At 35.1% G+C, this 23,890-nt stretch overlaps 1 protein-coding gene across 1 annotated transcript; it reads right to left on the reverse strand.

Annotated features, from left to right (window-relative positions):
* Positions 1-6,800: 6,800 nt before the first annotated feature.
* Positions 6,801-12,158, reverse strand: LOC140245237 (plasminogen-like). Its single transcript, XM_072324823.1, has 3 exons — positions 12,029-12,158; positions 8,634-8,909; positions 6,801-7,069 (listed from the first exon to the last, which is right to left on the reverse strand). Exons 1-3 carry the CDS (start codon positions 12,156-12,158, stop codon positions 6,801-6,803), a joined length of 675 nt encoding a protein of 224 aa, XP_072180924.1.
* Between the last annotated feature and the right edge of the window lie 11,732 nt (positions 12,159-23,890).

Below are 23,890 nucleotides of genomic sequence, written 5' to 3' on the forward strand. Positions count from 1 at the left end.
AATTATCAGACAAGAGGAGGTCAAAGATCCGACCACAATTGTGATGAAGACCAGGGGGAAATGGCGGTAAATCCAGGCAGGTGTGAGGAACTGTATGCTACAGTCGATAAGCAGAGAGATGGAATGTACCCTACAGCCAACTCAGATGACTATAGTATGTTGGATCCTCGCCAAGATTGTCAGGTCTACTATTCTTACCCAGAACATCAGACAAGACGGAACGACAGCTGTGAAGAAGACGAGGAAGAAATGGCGGTGAATATAGGCAGGTGTGAGGAACTGTATGCTACAGTCGATAAACAGAGAGATGAACGTACAAACGGAGACGGAATTGTTGCCTGGCACCAAGGCATCACAGATAATAGAAACAGCGCCGAGAAGGCAACTTTAGAACTCTACGCAACGGTAGATAAGGCAGGAGGAAAGTTCCCAGAGAAGACCTGTGCTGTGTCCGCAAGTAGTTGCGAGGAAGTATACGCAGAAGTGAATAAGCAGGGAGATGGACACTCATACAGAAACGGGTCCGTGGAAGGGCATCAACTTCCCAAGGGAGAAAACTTCACGGATATCAATCCTGTAGATGAAATCTACGCAGAGTTAGATGACACGTGGGGACAGTAGTCCACGAAGGCTGTTTATGAATATTAAACATTTTCTACAAAGAACCATAGTTCAAATAGCCCTGTATATTGTTGTAAAGTAAATACGATATTAAATTGAGCAGTGAGCTTTGTTATAGGCAATGACAGACATGACAGAGTAAACATTAAACTTTTTAAAGGTTGTGACATCAGTTTTTGTTGTTCACTATTTGGGCAATGTTGAATAGATTGCCATCGATGAGTATGCAAAAAACAACATAAAAAAACTCACAGAAAATCTATGGTTCTACCTCACACGTACGATTTTCTTCCTTACAAAAATACGCCGTAAAAGAGAGAGAAAAAAAAAAACTTTCAATGTATTGAAATATATAATACAGAAATCCTCAACTAAATTAATGAATGTATACATGGACTCAAACTCATACAACTTCATGTATAAATATTATAGGGAGACGATTTACAAGTATTTATTTCTACTGTCAATAGAGGGGAAGGGAGGGAAAGTAATGGAAATGTATAGGAAGCAGATGGAGATCGGGGTGTGTTGATTGGCATTTCAGCCGTCTACCGACCTTTGTAGTTGATGCATGGTGCAGTGCAAGTGTTGCGGACGCCGATGGCAGCAATGCTTGTATTTGGTTGCGTCTTTAATATGTGACTCTGCATCACAAACCCCCCAAGAAGTCACTAGACATGAACTTTTTAAAGAGGATGGATTCTGACATGGAATATTCTGAGCTTTAAGTAAGATATAATTTAATTCAAGTAGACTTTCCAAACCTACGCAAACAATGGAAAGAAAGTATACACTCTGGGAAAGTGTACTTAAAATCAAGTGGACTTTCAAAACCTATTTGAATAATGGAAAGAAAGTATATACTCTGCAAAAGTGTGTACTGAGGAAAGACGATTTGAAGTTTAGGGTCTATTCAAGTGCATGTTCATCCAGCTGTGCTCTCTGTACTAAATGGAACAAAGAACAGGGTATAAAACTCAATGGCAACCACTAAAAAAACAATGATAAAGGGTTGATAAAACTAAACTAAAAGTTATCAAATCATTATGTAGATTCTATTCATGACCGATACTGACTTCTTGAAAAGTGTTTCAAGGGTTTCTCGATCTCCAAATTTGTAAGTGTGATAAAGCTTACGCCAGACCGAAACAATGTGTTCAACGGGGAAAAAAATGCAAAAAAAAAAAGTCCCATTCGCTTTTTGATCCCAGACTTTTGAAAATAACTATACTGCAGAAGAATTGATTTCTTTAAACGAAGAAAAATAAAACTAAAGACTGACTAGGCTTTTTTCTTTTTAGTCTCTTTTAACCTCTTGTAAATCACGTCGTGCATTTTTGTTTTTGTGATGTATAAAGGCATAAATGTATAGTTGATATGGCCGGGGGAACAGGGGGGCACGGGGGGGGGGGGGGCTCACCCCCCCCCCACATTGTTTTTTTACCATACAGAGGTATACATAAAGTGTCACCACTTTGGACCCCCCCCCCACTTTTTTTTTACCCCGAAAAAAGAAATAGATAGAGGCCTAGAAGTGTGAGCGCGGCAAGGTTATGTTTTTGCACTGAAGACCCTTTTTTTTTTTTTTTTTTTTTGCTTGTCATCTGAAGAAACACGGAAGTGGCACCAGAAGTTGCGCTGAAGGCTTTTTCTTTTCTGCTTGTTAGCTCATGAAACCCGGAAGTGCCCCCCCCCCTTTCTTTTTAACGCTCCGCCGGCCCTGGATGAAATAGGGCAGAATTGTTCGCATACGTGACTTTCCTTCATGAAGAGGAAAGAACATTAAAAAAGTGCAACTGTTCTGTTGAAACAAGAATACAAAGTCATATTGAGTAGACATACTATAAAAGAATTTGAACATTTAATTACATTTAGATATAATAATCATGGCTAACGATAATTTTTGAGAAGTAGCGGCCTGTTTATTTACGTGTTTAAATGTATAGGTTTTGTCAAGTTTGTAAGAACGATGATATTGATGTGTTACTATATGTTTTCCCGCCCAATTTCATCAGATTTGCATTCGATTTAATGACAATGCGTTCAAATTCAAGGAATTTTTGTCTCTACTCTACTCTCACGGTTCATTTTAATTCTTTGAGTATTCAATTTCATTTCATGTCATTCCTTTTAGATTTTATTTCATTCAATTTAGAGAGAAATTCATTCAATTTAACGGCACAAAGTTGGCATTCAATTTCGCGCCAGCTGGATAGACGTTCAAATTCGCACCAAATACCAGTTTCAATTTCATTTATGGGCACACAATTTCGACCTTTGAACTTTCAAATTCATTTAGCATAACCAAGTCCTGTCATTCTATGCAATTCTTGCAAATATTCTTACGTTGATGAATGGCAAATTCACCAACGTTCAGTGTTATGATTTCAATTTCAATATCTCCTTTTCATGTTTTTTTTTTTAATTCGGCTAGTTTCACTTTATATCCCCATCAAAATGGATATCACATCATTTAACAGAACCGTTAAACTCCGACTTTGCTTACATAATGAGAGATCCCATGAAATCATCGATATGTCAAGTGTGATTACAGTCGTATTACAGATTTTTTTTTCAGTCACGTTTGAGGTTTGATATGTGTGTGAGATACACTGCATTGGAATATTCTTTCTTTCACATAATTATTCATAATTTCGATGTTCAGTCTCTCAGTCTCTTCAGTCGTCGATCTGTTAACGTGTCAGGTACCTTGGCATGTTCGTCTGAGAGTGGTTGTACCTGTGTTATTCAAACAGATGGAGAATTTACAAAGAACATGAGCAGCAACGAAAAACACTGCCCAGATGCTGTAAATGTTTGCCTATTTGTTAATTTGAATTACTTAATGTTCATCGCAGCTGTGCTGGTGCGAATTTGATTGCGCTTCACGTGCGTTTTTAATTTGAACGCGCTGTTTACACGTTTATGTGACAAAATCAGGAATTCCAATGCTGATGAAATTAAATTGAATAAACTACTTAGCTTTTTGAATGTTGATCTCGGTGATCATTCAAATTCGCTCGAAAAGGAATGCTCGCATCATTAAATCGAATGCAAATCTGATGAAATTGGGCGGTAAAACCTATATATATCATAAAGTTATCATTGTTATTGGTAGACATTTATTCTATACTTCAATGAATAAACGGTTGATGCTTGAAAACTATTTAGATCAGTCGCTTTTGGATGTCAGTACGTGATACCAATACTCTGTACTATGCCATGTTGTATTTAGTCATTCTAAACGATGCTTTAGTTCTGTCTAGTACCGACATTTATTTGTTAGATATATATCATTCATCTGAAGCAAAATGATCTATTATCTAGAGAGAATTAAATGAACTTTTAAAACATAGCTCATGATTGGATTCTGCATGTGTCTACCATGGCTCAATAGAGATGTTATCCTGTCCAGATGCTGTCGGAGGCTGCGCGTCCGAAGCAATGACCATGACAACCCTCCATTTGTATCTACAGCTCTCTCTTTTTACCGCAGCGACCCTATAAGTAGCAGTCGAAACAATAGGCCTACGCACCCAAAGAGGCAGACACCCTGGATTCAGGAACGTGCGAGCAAAATGAATATCTCCTCCCCAGTAATCACATTATATTGACACCCAGCTATTTTTTTTTTCAAGCATACTGCAGATGATGCGGCCAAAAAAAAAAAAAAAGAAGGATGAACAACGACAACACATATAAACGCACACACAAACACACACACACACAAGAAATACATTTAGCAGTACGAGACATGTGTGGGTCTAATGCCAATCGTAACAAATCAATGAATCTTTAGGTAAAATGTCAGTTAAGGCTTAAGTTTATTTCGATAAACAGATTAACATCAAACTCGTCACTACGTAATTCAGCTGACTTTAACAAATGGAGTAAACATTTGATAGACGTACCATCAACATCGACCAGAAGGAGAAACGGCTTTTAAAATGAAGCGCATGATTATTAGATCATGCAATGAATGATGCATCACGTGATATGAGTGTTAATTGTCCATTCTTTTTAAACAGAAATTTGTATTTCACTGGAACACAACTAAAAATACATTACACAAATGAAATCATGCAAGCTTACACAAAATGTATATACAGTTGTAAATAGATACATGCATACGTACATATAATTTCCATCACACTGTTAATAGCATCATAACTTTGATGTTACCGAACATAGTATATTCTTAAGTCTATACGTGAAATTCGCTTATCTTCAGATGTAGAAGATTGCATGATATCTTACAAGTTATTAATGCTGACTTTATGCAGAGAGAGTATTGTATATAGTAGTTGTAAGATAACTGACTAATACTGTAATTACACAGCAGAAGGAAACTCTTGAGTGACGACATTATCATGTAGTTTAAATTACATCAATAACTGTTACAAAATAACATAATCTATGGTTTCAATATTACAGACATGGTTTGCCTCTCAATTACCTAATCGAGTCGTCTATTGATTTTGTACAAGTTGAGTTTTTTTTTTGTTCTTATTTTTGAGGAGTGCATTTTCACTTTACTGATCTTGTTGGTGTACAGTTCATTTAATGTATTTCTGTGTCATTTGCATTTACAAAATTGTGATAAAATTATACTAGAATGTCACTTCTTTAGCTCGAGCATTTCCTAAATTTCTAGTGTATTGGTCTGATGTAAATGGTAACTATCAAACGTATGTCATTGGCAGATTCTTCAGAGTAAACGTACTATAGAAACCCTTGTGTAAGGGTTTAAAAATGCATTCTTTTTGTAACTTTAGCATCCCTTCAGGGGCCCGTATCACCCCAAAGCACTGTAATAGCAACCGCAACCGCAACCGCATATTCAAATTGATAGAGACAATGACGTCATTAAGGTAAATGCCTCCCAATAAACTATGCACAAATCTTCTCTATAAATTCCTGTTGTTGACATAAAATCCTGAAGAGAGTTGTGTTTGGCACCAACAAGTAGTAATTTTAAGAGAAAATAAATAACAAGATGCGGCAATAGCTTTAATAATTGACTAATTAATTTACATCTCTTAGTGTACAAATCTATATGGTAGAGTTATGAGATGATGTCTTAAATGCATCTTGGGTACAATTTATAAAGTGTATACTATATATATATATATATATATATATATATATATATACATACATATATAGATATATATGTCTATATAAACATCCTGTACCTAGTGAAACCATGATTAAACAACATTTTCACTTAACAATTTCATATCTGTTTTTGCGTCCGGTTTTTTTGTGAAACTTGTACCACGTTGATTTTGATATGTTTCTTTCTTTTTCACAGAAATAAATCAAACTCTTGAATATTCTTTTAATCTAATAAAACACGCTATAGTGATTCAGTTAGGGGTTACGATAAGTGACTAAATAATTCAATTCAATTCAATTCAATTCAATTCATTTATTTTCATACTTCTCGAGTGTCACATCAGAAATAATAATACAGGTTCTTTTACCTTGTAAACGATGTGCAAAAACGAACAATATATATGATGATAACACATCAATTGAAAGGATCCCCTGACTGGTCGAAATCGAATGGGGTTGAACAAAGAGAAGTATGACGGGATTTATATGAAAGCAAGCTTGTTTGGCTGTAAGCCCCAAGTAGTCAGTGCTTGTGAAAAAGAAACGGAGAACGGATAGAAGATGTATAAGACCAGGCGAGTGAATGATACCAAATAAGAAAAGCGGGGTATGCCTATGTGATTAAAAAAAAGAAGAAAAATGATATATATATATATATATATATATATATATATATCTTTTTCTGTTCCCTAAATACAGTAGCATCTTGAATTCATAGTACGCAAACAGAGTACAGAATACATATTTAGTGTCGATTAAACAAAAATGGTAACTGCTGAGAATATCTGCGTGTGCAAAGCAACATGTATAAAAAAAAATGACTGTATCTTTTAGTGTAATCATTAGAGAAATGAAGGGGGAGGGGAGAAAGCAAAGTGCCGCCAGGGAGCCATGAAACAAAAGGAGGTGATATGATATTTCTCTTTTTTTTCCCCTTCATTTGTCTTTTTCTTGTTTTTTGTCCAATCTAATGAAGATCTGATCCTCAAAGACCTATTACGTGGGTGCATTCAGTGAAGCCAAGTTTCTTTTTCAACAATGCCATCAAAACGATTGGTCTATCATCCGCAAGTAGGCTGGGCTCTGCCAATGTCGCAGTACTCGTAACGCACCGACGGGTCAGTGGTGTAACACCACGCCCAGTCAGACCTGTCAGGATTTCGGCAAAAGTTGTGGTCGCCCAGTCCCACGTTAGGGTAATCTTGTAATTGCGTGTGGTCCCACGGCGTTTGCGATGTCCACTTCTGACAAGTCCTGCCGTTTACAGTCTCGTTAACATAGCCCCGGTAGTCCACCGCCCACAGGTAGTCGGTAAAACATTCAATGCCGTCTTTATGTGACAGAGGGAATGGACATAAATACATGAGGTAACGAATTGTTAAAGCTGTAATTTTCTTTTTCTGCCATGAATCCAACAAGATCTACATTTGTATTTTTCTTTCTCATTGTCACAACCATCAGATTTTTTTTTTTGTTTTGTTTATGGTTATATACTCTCCCCTTTTCCAAATTTACAAATTGCTAAGGTCTTATATAATCTTTAATGTATTCAGTATCCGGTATATGACTTAAATATATTTAAGTTTATTTCTTTTGTTTGTTTATGTCATCGAACTGTAATTGTGTGAGTCATGTTACTACAAATGTATTGTAATTTTATATTTTGTGTATATACAAGGCGGCATTGGAAAGCAATTAGCGAACTGAATGTGCCTACCCTATATAAGAAAAAGAAAACATGAATAAATGATAAATAAAATGAGTAAAATGAATAAATAGAGTAAATGATAGATAGGAATATAGATTCGATAACTAAAAGATGGATACAAATAATGCCCTGACTTGATCGAATTTGTAAGTTCGAAAAATACAATGAATGAATAACAGTATCCAAGGTCTTTGTGGCGTGACAAGAAATCTATCAGTCTAATGTAGGTTTACTAATGGCATTATGACGGTATCAAATGAAATACTAAATACTTATTTGCACTCATTAAATTGTTTTAAAATCCAAAAACAGCAAGTAGAGAAAGGAAAACGGAAAAAGAACACTTTTAGAGTACAAGAATATTTACTCAAATTATTCTAAACCTTTCCATAGAAAAGTAAAGAAAGTGTAAAGAGAAAATCAACAAGGAAAAGAAGAGACGAAGGAGAAGTGAGCAATAACATCTTATCTACGCGTTTTTTCATAATCAATAAAGATATATAGTTTCAGGTGTTGTATTCGTGTAGTAATGTTGTTCGCTATTACCATGCCTGATGACCTGCATGTAGATATTCAGTAAAATTTCTTTTTTAGATATAAGATTGACAATACAAAATATTGTCAATTCGAAATGATCAAGTTCGAATAACATAACGAAAAACAATTATTCCGTGACAAACTTCCCATGAGGAAATTCCCCATCATCAGTTAGAATGGAGACAGTAATGCAACTGGTTATCAATGGTGTAGCAATAACAAAAATTACTATTATTATTATTATTATTATTATTATTATTATCATCATTATTATCATCATAATCATTATTGTTTTTGTTATTATTATCATTGTTACTACCACTACTATTATTATTGTTATTGTTTTTATCATTATTATTATTATCATTATTATTACAATTACTATTACCATGGCGTTTTATTTGCTGTAATCATTACAAAAGTGAAAGGAAGAAAAAACACAGGCCGGGACCGCTATGATACGGAAAACAGCAGTAATAACTTTTTTTTTTCGTATTCTGTTTCTTCTTCGACATCCCATCATCTTTTTCTTCTTCCAATACATTTCTCTTATCTGATAGTCTAGTGAGGATTTGTACTTTAAGGACTTAATATCAAGTAAACGCTTTCACTAAAGACATTTTCTTTCATCAACACCCTCAACACGTACGGTTTATTAAGCCGCAAGCAGGCTGGGCGCTGCCAATTTCGCAGTACTCGTAATTCACCAATGGGTCAGTGGAGTAACACCACGCCCAATTACCCCCGTCAGGATTTCGGCAAAAGTTGTGGTCGCCTAGTCCCTTGGTAGGGTGTTCTTGTAATTGCGGGTGATTGTGCGGCGTTTGCGACGTCCATTTCTGACAAGTCGTGCCGTTTCTAGTCTTGTTTACAGTACCCCTGTAGTCCACCGCCCTCAGATAGTCGGTGAAACATTCAATGTCATCTTTATGTTAGAGAGTGAGTGTGATTAGTAAAGATGCATGAATTAACAAGTAGGCACCAATAAAGAGACTAAATGATAGTAAAGGCAAATTAGAATGCATACATGGGTACAAACTACGCACTGAATTGGTCGAAGTCGTAAATTTGGTAAATGTAATGAACTCCCAAAACAGCGCCCGATATCATCTCAGCTTGAAAGAAAACTACTGTGTTATTAATGATTTCTAATGACATGAAATATAATACTTACTTCTTATTTATACTCAGCAAAATATCTTACTGCACTAATATTTGTCGTTCAATAAACAAGACAGATATGAAATAGCACGTGTTATCATAAGTAACTTTTCTTGTCCGTTAAAGGGGATGGCTAGTAACTGATCAGTGGGAATCAGTGGGAATGCTGGGGATGATTTTTCCAATCCTTGTGGGATTCATTTAAGAGTACATTATATATCTATTGTTGTGTGAAAATTATTTGCTTCGGAATGGTCTCATATTCAAGTAATGTGCAGTTTAATGTCTCCAGGTTAGCATCATGCCTGTACAGTGACGGGATGATCGGGAAACATTCAACTGCACACTACTTGAATATGAGACCATTCTGAAGCAAATAATTTTCAAACAACAATAGATATATTAGCCGGGTTCACACGTACAAAATAGCGGGATGACGATCGCGCTCCATATCTCGAGATTTTTTTGCGAGCTCCACACGTACCAAATTAGCGGGATAGCGATCGCGCTCGGAATCTCGAGTTTTTTGCAAGCGTCCACACGTACAGAATTATCCCGCTAATTGCCGATAGAGATAACAGCAAAGCCTGCAAACTGGGTCACACAGCTCCCTACTCTATCACTATCTGCGCGCACTCCTCTTTGCCCATTGTTTTTTGCGCGTCAGTGGTGTGGTTCTCGCGCGGTTGTTGTGGTGCGCCAAAGAGGTGAAAGAGGTGAAGTATGATGGGATATAAAAACTCGAGATTCTAATCCCGACCGCGTTCACACGTACCAGCGCCAGTTATCCCGCTGATTGAGGAACTAGCGCAAGATTTCTTGGGATTAGCATCGCGATGCTTATCCCGCTAATCATCGGGTTTGTTTCTGTCCGCACGTGCAAAAAACTCGAGATACCGATGGCGATGCAAATCTCGAGATTTGTATCCCGTTAATTGGTGTACGTGTGAATCCCCCTACAATGTACTCTTAAATGAATCCCACAAGGATTGGAACAATCATCCCCCAGCATTCCCACTGATTCCCACTGATCAGTAGGTACTAGCCAATCCCCTTTAAAGCCACAAATGCGTATTAAACGGGTTGATCCGACACTGTTTTGTCGAACTGCCCTCTCATCTTGGTTGAAACTTAACTTAAAGTAAACAAGTGTGAGAAATTAAAAAGGAAAACTTTGTATTTATCACAGGAGCAAATTCTTAGTCCCATAACGAAAATTCTAGCATTCTGTTCCTCATAATCATAATGTTAAATTAACTTGAAAATGGGGGCAAAACACACACACACTTTGATCAGTCGTTTGATAGGAATAACAGAACTATAAGATTTTTTATGATTATCATAAAAGATCTTATAATCCGTATTAGTTGTAAAAGCGTCATTTACTATTTGGCTCTTCTAGAAGGTACGTTTCACACAGCCTTCCGGTGAACGTGGAATTGCAGACACACGCAAAGCCTGATGGGAGTTCTTCACATATGCCAGCGTTCTTACAGGGTGCCGAGGCACAATCTGTATCAAACCTATACGTCACAATAATGATGCAAACTTTTTTGTTTTGTTTGTTTGTTTGTTTGATTTTCTGATTGATGCAGGTTGTTCCTGTTTTTATGTTTGTTCTTGTGTTTGTTTTGTGTTTTTGTTTTGTTTGTTTTTGCCGTATTTCTTTATTGTTCAACATTTTACACAAATACCAAGTCTGGTCAGGCAAAAGGAGGAATATCAAAATAATTCATAATGATAATTTACTTCTCATACTCCTTAGAAATAAAGAAGTATACAGTATTTGCAATAATTGTCTTATTCCAGTATTAAGATACTCAGAAACCTCCCTGAATATTTAAGAATGATAAGTAATTGAAAGCTTTTGAAAAAAAAATAGATTATGTGTGTTTTTGTGGATTTCTATTATGTTTAAATTAATTTGTCTGAATTTACGTGAACTTGTTTGTGTCACCCTCTTTTGTAGCGTTTGTGTTTAGTGGTTATGTCAATACTTTCTTTATTCTTGGCATCTAGTTTCTGCTATGTTGTAATGTATTTGGTTGTGTTATGCTAGATTTATTGCTAATTTGCATCGATTGATTTGTTAACTCTTGTCTTGTTTCTGTTGTTGTTGTTGTAACACTGTATTCACGGCCTCTCTGAAAAACAGCCTTACCTGGCTTTTTAAACAAAATAAAGCAGATAAACAAACAAACGAACATATCACAAGGTATCGCATAAAAAAAAGAAAACAAAATAACGACCTTTTACAATAAGTGTTATTCACTGCATCTTATGGTTGAAAAAGAGAAGGAAATAGAGAAAACTGATAAAACCCACCAGGAGAAGAACTTACGGTTTCAGCTCGTTATTCCGAAGGTTCCTTATTCGAATTTCATTTTCGGATTTACGAATCTCGGGAATAACAAACCTTCGGAATAACGCCACAAATGTTGGGATTGACGAACCCTTTTTCATTTTCGGGATAACGAACCGCTAGGTATGGGGAAAGTGTATGTTTCGGATTAACGAACCTTCGGAATAACCAACCTTCGGAATTAATAGCGAACCTTCGGAATAACGAACAGCACAGAACTTACGTAGGCAGATAATTTTACCCAAAATGCCCATTGCAAGAGCAGGCCCTACTTCTTAGAATAAAGTTGAATAAAAAGTAAATGATAACATTAATGCAAAGAAGAAAACATGCTCGCATTGCTTATATTTACAATTTACCAACAAATGGAAAATGACATATTTTTTTTTGTTCGATTGCTAAAAGTCTATAAATTTGGGATTGGTAGTGTGAAGCACCCATAATTTTTCTTGAAAATGCTCCGTCATTCAATATTGCCAGGTAGTCACATTAGTTTAACCTGCAAGAAACCATGTCCTCACCTGGGATTTGACAGTTATATTGCTTAAATGCAGTTAAGTCGATGATGGATGTGCTGAAAGAGAGCGTGGTTTGTCCGAGTACTGGCTTTGCGATACCCCGTATCGTTACCCATTCTCCCTCGGCGTTCATGTATGTTTGGAGTGGACACTGCAGATTAGGCCGACAAACACCGGGTGGTGACAGTGTTTGAGTTGCAGCTATCATAAGGTTGAATTTGAACAGAGAGCGCAGTTATATGTGAGGACTCAAACTTCTTTATCTGTTTGTCTGTCTGTCTATATCTATCACTTTTATCCATCTGCATCTCCTTATAAATATTAATTATCGATTCATCTACGAAATGATGCTCTAAATGGCCTAACAGGTCAACATGTACTTACAATACGTCATTATAAAGTACTTATTATACTAGTCTTCCTCAAACATTTTTGAGAGAGATGTTTCGTATCGCACCCCCATCTAACTTGGTTACTTCTCCGATGAATTTTTTTTCCAGCTCAAGAAATAAGTCAAAATTAAGTTTCTAATGTCAATTAATTTCTTCTATGTTGATGCATATCAACACACTTTATATCTTGATAACATTTATAGGTCAGTCGCAACTGCCCCAGTTTCATATGCGTATGGCGTTGCTATAGACAGTTCGAATGAAGTCAAGGTAATTTTGAGTAATTGATTCACAGGTAGACGGACATCTCTGAAGGATAATCCAGCAACCAAGGTTTCATCACAAACAACAACAAAAAGTCGTGCGTACCCTTTCTCACCCCTTCGAACAGCATGTTGATGTATATTTGATGATCTAGTGATTGTCAGAAAAGAAAGTCAGCCAAGCTGACTTCCTTCACGATGCAAAGAATGATAAAATTTTCAGCTTCCAAAGTGAACAGAAGCATTTTTACTTTTCGTGTTCCCATTCCACATAAATTAACAATAGGCATGTCTAAATTGGGATTAACTTAATTAAGATATATTGCCTTTAAGGTGAACATCATTGAAATTTACTCATCTGACCCGTTCAATTTCAACACTAACGATTTAGATTTCCAATCATTTTATGTTTCACTTAAATAGTCAAATTGTGTAGGCTAAGATACTCGACATTAGGTGTGGAATACCTCAAGCTTCCTTCTTTTGGGGTCTTTATTGTTCAATATTAATATTTATAGGCCTAGATGATATCACAACCCTGCTGGAAAGAACACAGTGTCCCACAGTGTGAGAAACTCATGTGTGAACACAATGTGACCACATTGTGAACACAGTGTAAGATCTCTTCACACTGTTAAATTCGAGCATTTTAAAAATGCGAACATATTGTCAATCATCGATTTACAGTGTGACACAGAACATTATCATGTGAACACTCTGTGAAAACCAAACTCCACACTCCACACTATTAAATTCGAGCGTTTTCACAAAGTCGACTATGTAACCACAATGTGAACATATTGTGGGACACATTTTTTTTTTTTCCAGTAGGGAAATTCTTCCCATCTCTGATTTTTTTTTTTTTTTACTTTTTGATGATGATATATATGGGCATTTCCACGGTAACTCACGTTACATTTTGAACTCAAAATTAGGTCGTTGAGATCAATATCCTTAAAACCTAATTAGTGATATGAGTTACTATATGTGAATGAGTATCATGCACCTCTATCCTACCTCACAGCAACATTACATCCACAGACTCTTATGAGAACTATGAGAAAAAACACTACAAATGTCGGTAACTCACGTTACATAATTTGGACATGCAAAAATTTGGCATGTCTTATATTCAAAAGTTTCCTCAAACAAGAAACAGAGAGACTTTAAAGTCTATTGTGTCAAAGTCATGGACTAACAACATACGTCACCGAGTATGGTAAAAATTCAAATTGTCTTACATTCTCCAGGTATCGTCATGTGAAGCGGTAACTCACGTTACGGTAACTCACGTTACAGTTTGTCCACATGATCACAAGACGAATTTTTGTCTTAATAATCCAAAGAAAACTTAACAAGACAACTTTTTTTCACAAACAAACTCCATGAATAGAGAATCTAAATTGATTTGAACATTGATCTGACAGTAATTAATCCCATTCTATCCATGAGATTACCAAAGGGCAGGAAACTTTACATTTAGAATACCAACTTGAAGATACATTTCATTTTTAATTGAGTCGTTTTCCAAGCTTTCATTTGTACTGAGACAAAAATTGTATTCAACAAAATGATATGAAACAGAGTCTATTTAATTAAATTACACTCTTTTCCAGTTTCCAAATGCATCAGAAATTGAGGATTTAATTGAGAATTTGATTTGATTGTTGTTGTTTTTGACTAGATTTAAATGGATTTCAGGCTATCTAGATAAAACAAGTCATCCATAAACTATTCCATTTAATACACTGAGTCACGAGACTAGAGACTTGTACAAGTAGTCTGTGGAGAGTTTAAAGGTTCAGAAATGAATATTTCAATAAATCTTTTAACTTTTAAACAATGCAATTTATATTCCAATTATTTGATAATTGTTTGAATTACTCAATAATCAATTGTTTGTATGTTTGATTTGTTTACAAATTCTTATACTAAACTGGTACAGAAATTAGAATTGAATTACAGAAACTGCAGATAAATTTTAGTTATCTGCTACCAGTATTGATCAGTTTAGTAAAACATGTTCATAAATGTTTAAGCCTTAAAAACAATGGCTTTGGTCTATGAAATGTCAAGTAGTCATTATTCAAACTGTACATACATGTAAAAAGTATACCAGTATTTTCTAGAGTAATCAAGCAGACTGAGGCAGTAAATCCCAATGAAAAACATGAATAGTAAATATTTTGTGATCAGGAGTCTAACTGTTAATATCGCAAAATGTTGATAGTTTGCTTTAAGGTACATTGACTGTCCAGCTCTTGAAGAAAATGTCTGATAATGAGGTTCGCATTCAACAAGTTTTTGGTAATAGATCAGCATGTAAAGTAAATTACAGTAAACCTGGAAAAGTTTCATTGTAGGATTTTGCAACAATATAGCTAAAACCTCAGAGTAGAAAAGTATAAAACACATTTAAGCGTGTCAAATTCACAATGTTCAGTTCTCAAAAATCTCAGAAAAAACAGCAGGAAGCGAGCTCCAACCTTAAAATTCTGTTCATACATGTAAATGTTTCAGCCTCATAAACAATGGCTTTGGTCTATACAGGTAGGTATAAACTATGAAATGTCAAATAGTAATCACTTGAATTACAAAAACAAGAACTTTTCAAGAGTAATCATGCAGTGATTATCGGCTATTAATAGTTATCACAAAATTTTGATAATTTGCTGGAACAAGGTCCATGCAGCTTTAGAAGAAATGTCTTTTAAAAACTTTCGTAACAGATCAGTATACATGCACTGTAATATTAAATAGTAAATATGGAACAGTTTCTTTCAGAAGTTAAAGTGATGAACATGTGTAATTAATACATTGTACATGTAGACCAGTTGGTTTGATGATAGAGAGAGACCAAGAGAATAACAATCTACTGGAAATAGAATCTTAATACAAGAGTTCAGTAATCATGTACTCATTGGTTACTTACAATCACAACCTTCATATCATTTCTTGGTATTAAAGAAAAATCATGTCGGTAACTCACGTTACATTGTGGTAACTCACGTTACATGGTAACTCACGTTACAATTGATTTTTAAGACCTCTGTTATGAGAATTTGAAGCAAAGACAATAAGTCCCATCATATTTCTTGGATGTGTGCTGCATAGTTATTTGATAATCCAAAATACCATGTCTCAGTTGGGCATAGTAAAATTGCTAGGTTAAAAAGTTCATGTTTCGGTAACTCACGTTACAGCAGCTTCTCAAGCTATGTAAGAGCACGCTGGTGTCCGAAGTAATATCTTATATCGAGGTCTCCACTTTATTTGCTGCTAGATTAATATATTTTTGATTTGTAAAACCAAACAAAGTTTGATTTGAGCCTCAAATATAAAAAATAATCACAAAGAGCAACAAACATGCATTTTTAGGGATGTTTAGGTCAAGAAATGCTTTCTGGTTTCAAAAGGTATAAAAATGCACAAAAGGGAACTTTTCTTAAAGGTAAAGTTGGTTTCACACACTTCAAACTATGGTTAACAAAGTAAGATTATCAGTTGTCCTGAAATATGCGGGTAAAATTTTGGTGGTCATGTCGCACAACTCACGGAAATGCCCATATACATTTTTTGATCCAACTGTGATATAGAAACCTTTACTTATCATTTGAATCGTAACTTGTTATAAATACCGCATTGTTAACATTCAAACAAGTTATCTTTGAATGTAAATAAGACAAATATTCATATTTTGTTCATTTCAGAAAAGGTGACTCGCAGGATATAAATGGTGATGTATCAATTCATATGTTTTCCCTTTCCTAGGTACATGTATGACGATCGATTCTTAGTTAACGGAAAAGGAACATATAACCTGATTGCAAAGAACTCTATCAAGGAATATCAATGTACTTATTATGTTGGGACAAAAGATTCCTGCTTATTTTGTACAATTCTATAACTCTGTCACACATATTGTATTCAAGTATTGTGTGGGGAAGCTGTTGTAGCACTAAACTGAACCCATAAAATTTACTTCAAAAGCGTGCACTTATACCATCATTACTTAATTTGCTTATTTATCTCATATATAGCTTTATTTCATTGCTTGAATAATTAGAAAATTCAAGATATTAACATTCTTTCAACAGGCATATTCACGTACAAGTAGGCCTACATCACAAAATTACTTCCTTTTTCATTCCACAATATATTTCATTTAAAAGGATTGTATACATGTAGTATTGGTTGAGATGAGAATTGGACTTTTAACTTTTGGTGTAATACCAAGAAACCACTTGTAAAATAGTACAAAGCAAACCATTTTAAGAGGAATTCAAAGGTTATTACATGAAAATCGGTTTTGGAATTGCTGAGAAATCCAAAAACAAAGTAAAAACAAAGCGATCCTACAAATAAAAGATGGGTCCCGCTTTTTATTAGGAATGCTCTTTTTTTTTTTTTTTGATATCTCAGCCATTTTAAAACCGATTTTCATCAAATAAACGTTGAATTCCTCTTGGAATTACATGCTCTTTCATATTTCATGAGAGGTTCTCATTATCTCACCAAAAATATTAGAAACCTGAAGTTAGGTCTCAACAAAAAACTATACGCTCCCTTTAAATTTGAATGTCCACACATATCTAACTCTCCGTCTGGAAGGCTATCACCTTGTGAATCCAAAAACTGTTCTTGCCCAGAAATCGGAGGCATTACATTACATGACATTATATTACATACACCCAAAGCAGTGTACTTCACTTTTTTCTTTAAAGACCAGTCTAAAAATGTATCTGTTATTGAAATAATATTATGTACTCAGTTAACACACACTTTTTTTCTTGAAATGTTTATTTCAATTTTATTTGAGTCTTAGTCAGCTCTAAATCAATTTTATTTTACCCATTCTCTTCCACCCTTCTCTTTGTGAATGATTATACAAGGGCATATAATTATGTTTGCATATTTTATCATCCACTCATGTGCATCCCTTAATATACATTCAGATTAACAGTCTTGCACTTTCATTTAAGCACACGACACACTGTCACTTGCACGCAAATATACGTAGTCAATGATTCTGCATCGTTTTTTTAACAAGCACACAGCCGTTATCCTTTTGGAATACCTGCACTGTACAACAGTAAATTTGATAATGTGTGTGAGTTTAATGGTGTCGTAGTGTAATTGTATATGATAAGGCCTCATCCCGTCATCCAGCTTTGCTTATGATGATGGTCCCCTGTTTATTTGCTGCTATGAAATTGACAATTCCTGCATTGATTTATATGTTTTACTTTTTCCTTGTATACTCTGTATCAATTTGTACTGATTTGTCATTGTACTTGGAAAAAGATAATGCAGAGATAAACCAAACCAAATCGAATAAACCAATCGTAATAATTGAAATATTCGATTAAGAAAAAGAAAAAAAAAAGCATTTAAACATGGACTATTTTTGATATCTAGAGGAGGCCACTCCAATTTCTTTGGTATCCTACATAAAACAGAGGACATACCAACATGAGTTTTATTACAATATGAAATAATAATTAAGATTTTTCTAACAATATGAATAGATTGCACTGTCCGCTAAAAACAAAGACGAAAGACTTAGAGAAATGCAATTTTACAGAACATAATTCAATACATACACCAATATCAAAACTTTCAGTTTAGAATATTTAAAACAATACCTTTCGATACAAAGAGGTTTAGTAGAGGCAAGATATTTGGCGTGACATACTATTTTTACAGCTTTCTTCTGCAGACTAAATTTGATCATATCATAATGTAACTGCTGTGTTTGCACAAGCAATGTTGTTAAATTGCAGTTGACTTGACATCATTCCCTTACATATCATAATCAAGATATCTTGTGGAAAAAAAAAACAACATCCTTATTCATGATCATGGCATGTCGATACGATTTGGGGTTTTATTACAAACTAAATAGTAATGTTTATGTCATGATAATGAGAGCATTATGGTCAGGATATTTCAGAATTCGAATGCAAAACAAATGAACGCCATATTCAAAGACTAATGGATGTTTAAGTAATGTCATTATCAAATAGAAAAAAAAAAAAAAAAACATCAACTGTATTTTGGTCACCTTCGGCTCTTCAAACTCACCTTAAAGGTTGAACCCATGACTACTAATCTAGATGGCCGACCTGTCCTTCCTATAGTGAGAATGAGGAAACACAATTATTATTATCACAATCCGTCGATGTCTTTTGATCCACAGAAAGAAGCAGTGGAAACGGCTCCCTGAGAGACCAAGCAGAATTGAAGCGAAGCTCGCAGCGGTGATATTTCCTGCTGCCTCCCCGCCGTTTCTGGGGCAATAGTCGAACTGTTTCACTTGGATATTGTTTAAGGGTTCTTTATCATTTATCTACTATTTTATCTACTTTGGGGTTGACGCTCAATCCCGGTTAAAAAAAAAAAAAAAAAAAAAAAAAAAAAAAAAAAAAAAAAACCTCAACACAGACTCTCTGAGTCCATTTTTTTTTTTTCGGGGGGGAGGGAGAGGAATTCCTTTCAAATAATAAGGCCCTATTTTGCCAATTAATGCGGAAAGACACGTACGAATAGCAATACCTTGGATAACCAGTGGTAACGAGTCGAGTACAATTATGCCGAGTGTCTAATAAAACTGCACACTCCGCTGGCAAGAAGGGCGTTCAGCGCACGTACTAACAAATAATTCCGTTAGGAAATGAAGAGTTTGTTTGCAAAACCGATAAGTTTTGAAGATTTTGAAGTACGGTCTCTGTCATAAAGTACAAAATAATACCTTTTAAATGATATATTGGTCACTACATATAAAGGTTACGGTCAAATGAAGCAGAAATTTTATTATTCTCTTTATTTTTCTCGACTTTTAATGGCAAATATCTCCCTTTGACAAATATGGACTTATCGGTTTTTGCAAACAAACTCTTCAAATAATTTTACTGATTAGGGTAATCAAATTGAAATACGAATGACGATATATAAGAGAATGGTGGTATTTGTAGGCCTATCCTCCCCCCCCCCCCTCCTAAAATTAATGTTCCCTCACTTCTACCACTTCGTCGAAGTTCACTCACGCAGGATTGTATAGCTCTTCTGCTTTATCCTGTCGTTTTCTCCCTTAGCGTAGTGTAGCTTTGTCGTGTGTTCATCGACATGTATGTTTGTGTGTGTGTCATTGTGTTTGCGTGTTTGCAGCCAAGTGTTTTGTGTCTTGTTGGTGATCTACTCGCTTGTTGTTCTTGAACACTTATTTCTTGTTCTTCTTTTTCCCGTTATGCTACTCCTTTCTGTCTCTTCTTCCTGTAGAAAGTACAGATATAATGTCAAATAGATTTCCTTAGAACTGAATTTTATAAGTCTGAAAGCGATTGCGTCGATCGGCTGTTTTGTATATTTGACATTCAATATGTCGTGTGGTGGTGAGCATTATTTAAATCGTGTAGAAAACAGTAAGAAAATGTATTGTTAAAGCCTACGCGTACGTTTGCTCTCAAGGTATGCATTTGTATTACAGTAACTGTCATTAAGTTTGCCATTTTCTGTTTAAATCTTGTAGTCTGAGTTGCTTTGTAACAATTCAAAGATAGGTGACAGTATTAGATTACGTGGATAACTTCTAATCACGAAAAATAATTAAGAAACCTGAAATGTTTAAAGACCCGCCAATTGGACATTATTAGCACTTCGTCGTTATGGATGTAGAAACGCTTCAAGGCTTGAAACGTGTTCGCACTGATTTTTACTCTTGCTTTGATAGTAGGTTGCATAAATTCCTTTACAAAACATGCTGTCAGATGAACAATACTTGAATGATATTCTGAATGCTGGTTGGAATGTTTAGGCTGTGGACGTATACAGAACCCAGGCTGAACACGTGCTTGCTTATCTTTTCCTTTTTTTTTCGCATAATCATATTCATAGCTACTAAAATGATACTACGAAAACTCGGTGAAGTTATAATGGCAAAGATATTGTAATGCCAAAATTAATACAGACAAACATTCACATCCGTATATATACAATGCTTTATATCATAATTATATATATATCATATCAATATTAACGATTTATTTTTGCTGATGATTCAAATAATTATTTTCTTTTCACATCAAAATCCAGATACTCTCGTACACATTGTTAATTCCGAATTGAAAAAAGTGACCCAATGGATAAGAGCTAATAAATTATCACTTAATCTTTTGAAAACTAAGTATATGTTATTAAATTAGCAATTCCATAGAAGCTTTATGCAAAGATATTATTTCTGATGACACTCAATTAGAATGTGTATCTCATATAAAATTCCTCGGGATTATAATGGACGATAAACTTTCATGGAGGCCACATATTATTAACATTAGCACAATAATTTCACGTAATGTTGGTATCATTAAAAGACTCAATTTGAATATTCCATTGTCTTCTTTGCTGACGTTGTATTTTTCTCTAATTTTACCTTATCTTAATTACGGACTTTTAGCATGGGGTAGCGCCCATCAAACTTTATTAGATAGACTACTGTTATTGCAAAAAAGGGCACATCGTGTTATTTGTGGCGTCCCGCCACGTTCCCATACAGACCCATTATTTACTAAATATGAGAGTTTAAAAAACAAAGATTTGTATTTTTTCAACTTCGTCAGTTTATGTTTACTTTCAACGAAAATGCACTTCCCTGTATCTTCTTTTCAATGTTCACACGGAACCATTTTTTTTTTTTCATAATTATCCCACTAGGCAATCTAATGAGTTTCATTTACCCCTCCTGAGAACTTTGTTGGCTCAGAATACATTTATATACACACGCCCTACATTCTGGAATTCATTAGGCTGCGAAATAAAAAATTCTCCATCTTTGTATTCTTTTAAGCGGAAGCTGAAATCCTTTCCGATAAACCCTCTCTGAATTCATTATAATGAAATAGCCATCATAATCTTTGCACGGCTGTGTGCAGCCCCCAGCTGTTTAAAGCACCTCTTCAATTCCCTCTTTCGTTTCCTTGATCAGTGTGTAGGCATTCTCTTCTTTTCTTCTTTTCTTCCATTTTTCCATCCACTCTGTCTAGTCGTTTCATGTTGCTGTGTGTCTCCAGGGGTCCGTTTCATGAAAGTCTTAAAGGGTGTGTACAGTTCTGGTCGAGGTGAGGATTTAGCTTTTAACGTTTTGCGAGACATTCAGAAACCACTCTCTGAGATGTCAAAGGGCATGCAATTCTAAGGGGTATCAAAAGTTTATTTGATGAAAATCGGTTTTGAAATGGCTGAGATATCCAAAAACAAGGTGAAACAAAGAGATCCCAATAAAGTTGTGGCATGTCACCTTTTATTATTAGCACTTTTTGGGATATCTCAGCCATTTCAAAACCAATTTTCATCAAATAAACGTTGAATCCTTCTTAAAATTACATGCTCCTTCATATTTCATAAGAGGTTTCCTATTATCTCACTTAGGAATGTTCAAAACATGAATCCCCACCTTAACCAGTACTGTACAGTCCCTTTAATCTTGAGTTTGGGATCATAAACTGAATTGGAATGTGGGTTTTCGGCAGTTTTTCTACAACCCTTTTTTGGTAGAGTATTGTGATCAGGTTTTTCTTAGAGGCCCCTTTCATTTCTTGAAAATCCTTTGCACCCTCTTTACTTTCAACTCTAATAACTTTTGAAAGGATAATGCTACTGCTCCGAAAGTTGACATTTATCATGGTCAGAATGTGGTAGGCATGCTCAATCTCAGCTTAATCTAATAATCCCTTAATTGTTGGTGCTACAGTGGTTAAGGGGACTTAACAGTAGTGGTTGAGGTCAGGATTCATGTTTTGAGCATTCCTATTAAAGTGAGATTTCTTATGAAATATGAAAGAGCATGTAATCTTAAGAAGGATTCAACGTTTATTTGATGAAAATTGGTTTTCAAATGGTTGAGATATCCAAAAAAAAAGTAATAATAATAAAAGGCGACAGGCCACGCCTTTTATTAGCTTGTTTTGTTTTGTTTTTTGGATATCTCAGCCATTTCAAACCCGATTTTCATCAAATAAACTTTTGACACCCCTTAGAATTGCATGCTCTTTGACATCTCATAGAGTGGTTTCTGAATATCTCGCAAAACGTTAAAAGCTAAATTCTCACCTCAACCAGAACTGTACACACCCTTTAACATCATGTTGGTTTTTTTTTTTTTTTGTCCCATTCATGGCACAGGTAGCACGGCTTAGTAAAGATTAAGTATTTGAATAGACACTGTACTTCAGAGCCTCTTTTCTCAGTTCACACTTTCCAGAGTGTGTGCTTTTTTTCCAGTATTTATATAGGTTAGGGGAATCCATTTGAATTGGGTTATTCATCATTTGAAAGCTTAGAGTCTGCTCTTTCAGAATCTGCCCTTTAACTGAAAATCCATGTCTAGCAACTTATTGTTTGTCTTGTGGTGCGGGGTCACACACATATATATAATACATAATTATATATATATATATATATATATATATAATTTTATATATATATATATATATATATAATACAATATATTATATATATGAAGGGTTTGTTTGCAAAAACCGATAAGTCCATTTTTTTAAGATTTTGAGTACGATCTCTGTCATAAAGTACAAAATAATACCTTTTAAATGATATATTGGTCACTACATATAAAGGTATATTTTTTAAGTTATGGTCAAAAGAAGCAAAGATTCTCTTATTATTCTCTTTATTTTTCTTGACCTTTAATCGCAAATATCTCCATTTGGCAAATATGGACTTATCGGTTTTTGCAAACAAACTCTTCATATATATATATATATATATATATATATATATATGTATACATATAATGTGTGTTTGAGTGTGTGTTATACGAGGGCGGTAAGTTGGCTCAGTCGGTAGCGCGTCTGCCTCACGATCACGCGGCCCGGGTTCGAACTCGAGTCCGGACTGAGCAATGTTGTGTGTATACAAGCATACCGTCCCCTCTAGCAAGAGGCAAAAACATCCTGTCCCTCGGATAGGACATAAAATGGAGGTCCCGTGTATGAGAGAGTAACAACTCATGCACGTAAAAATAATATCCCGGTTCATTCATTCATCACAAAGAGCAGGGTCATTAACCCGGTGAGTGGTCCCACCTCACATCCAACTGGGCCCCATGGAAGACCAGCTTTTGGGCTATCCAGCCATCTTCTCAGATGGAAAATGAACAAACAAAAAAATAAACGTACAGACAATCTGGCATATATGGA

The sequence above is a fragment of the Diadema setosum genome, chromosome 22, assembly GCF_964275005.1.
Source record: "Diadema setosum chromosome 22, eeDiaSeto1, whole genome shotgun sequence".
NCBI classification, from domain to species: domain Eukaryota; kingdom Metazoa; phylum Echinodermata; class Echinoidea; order Diadematoida; family Diadematidae; genus Diadema; species Diadema setosum.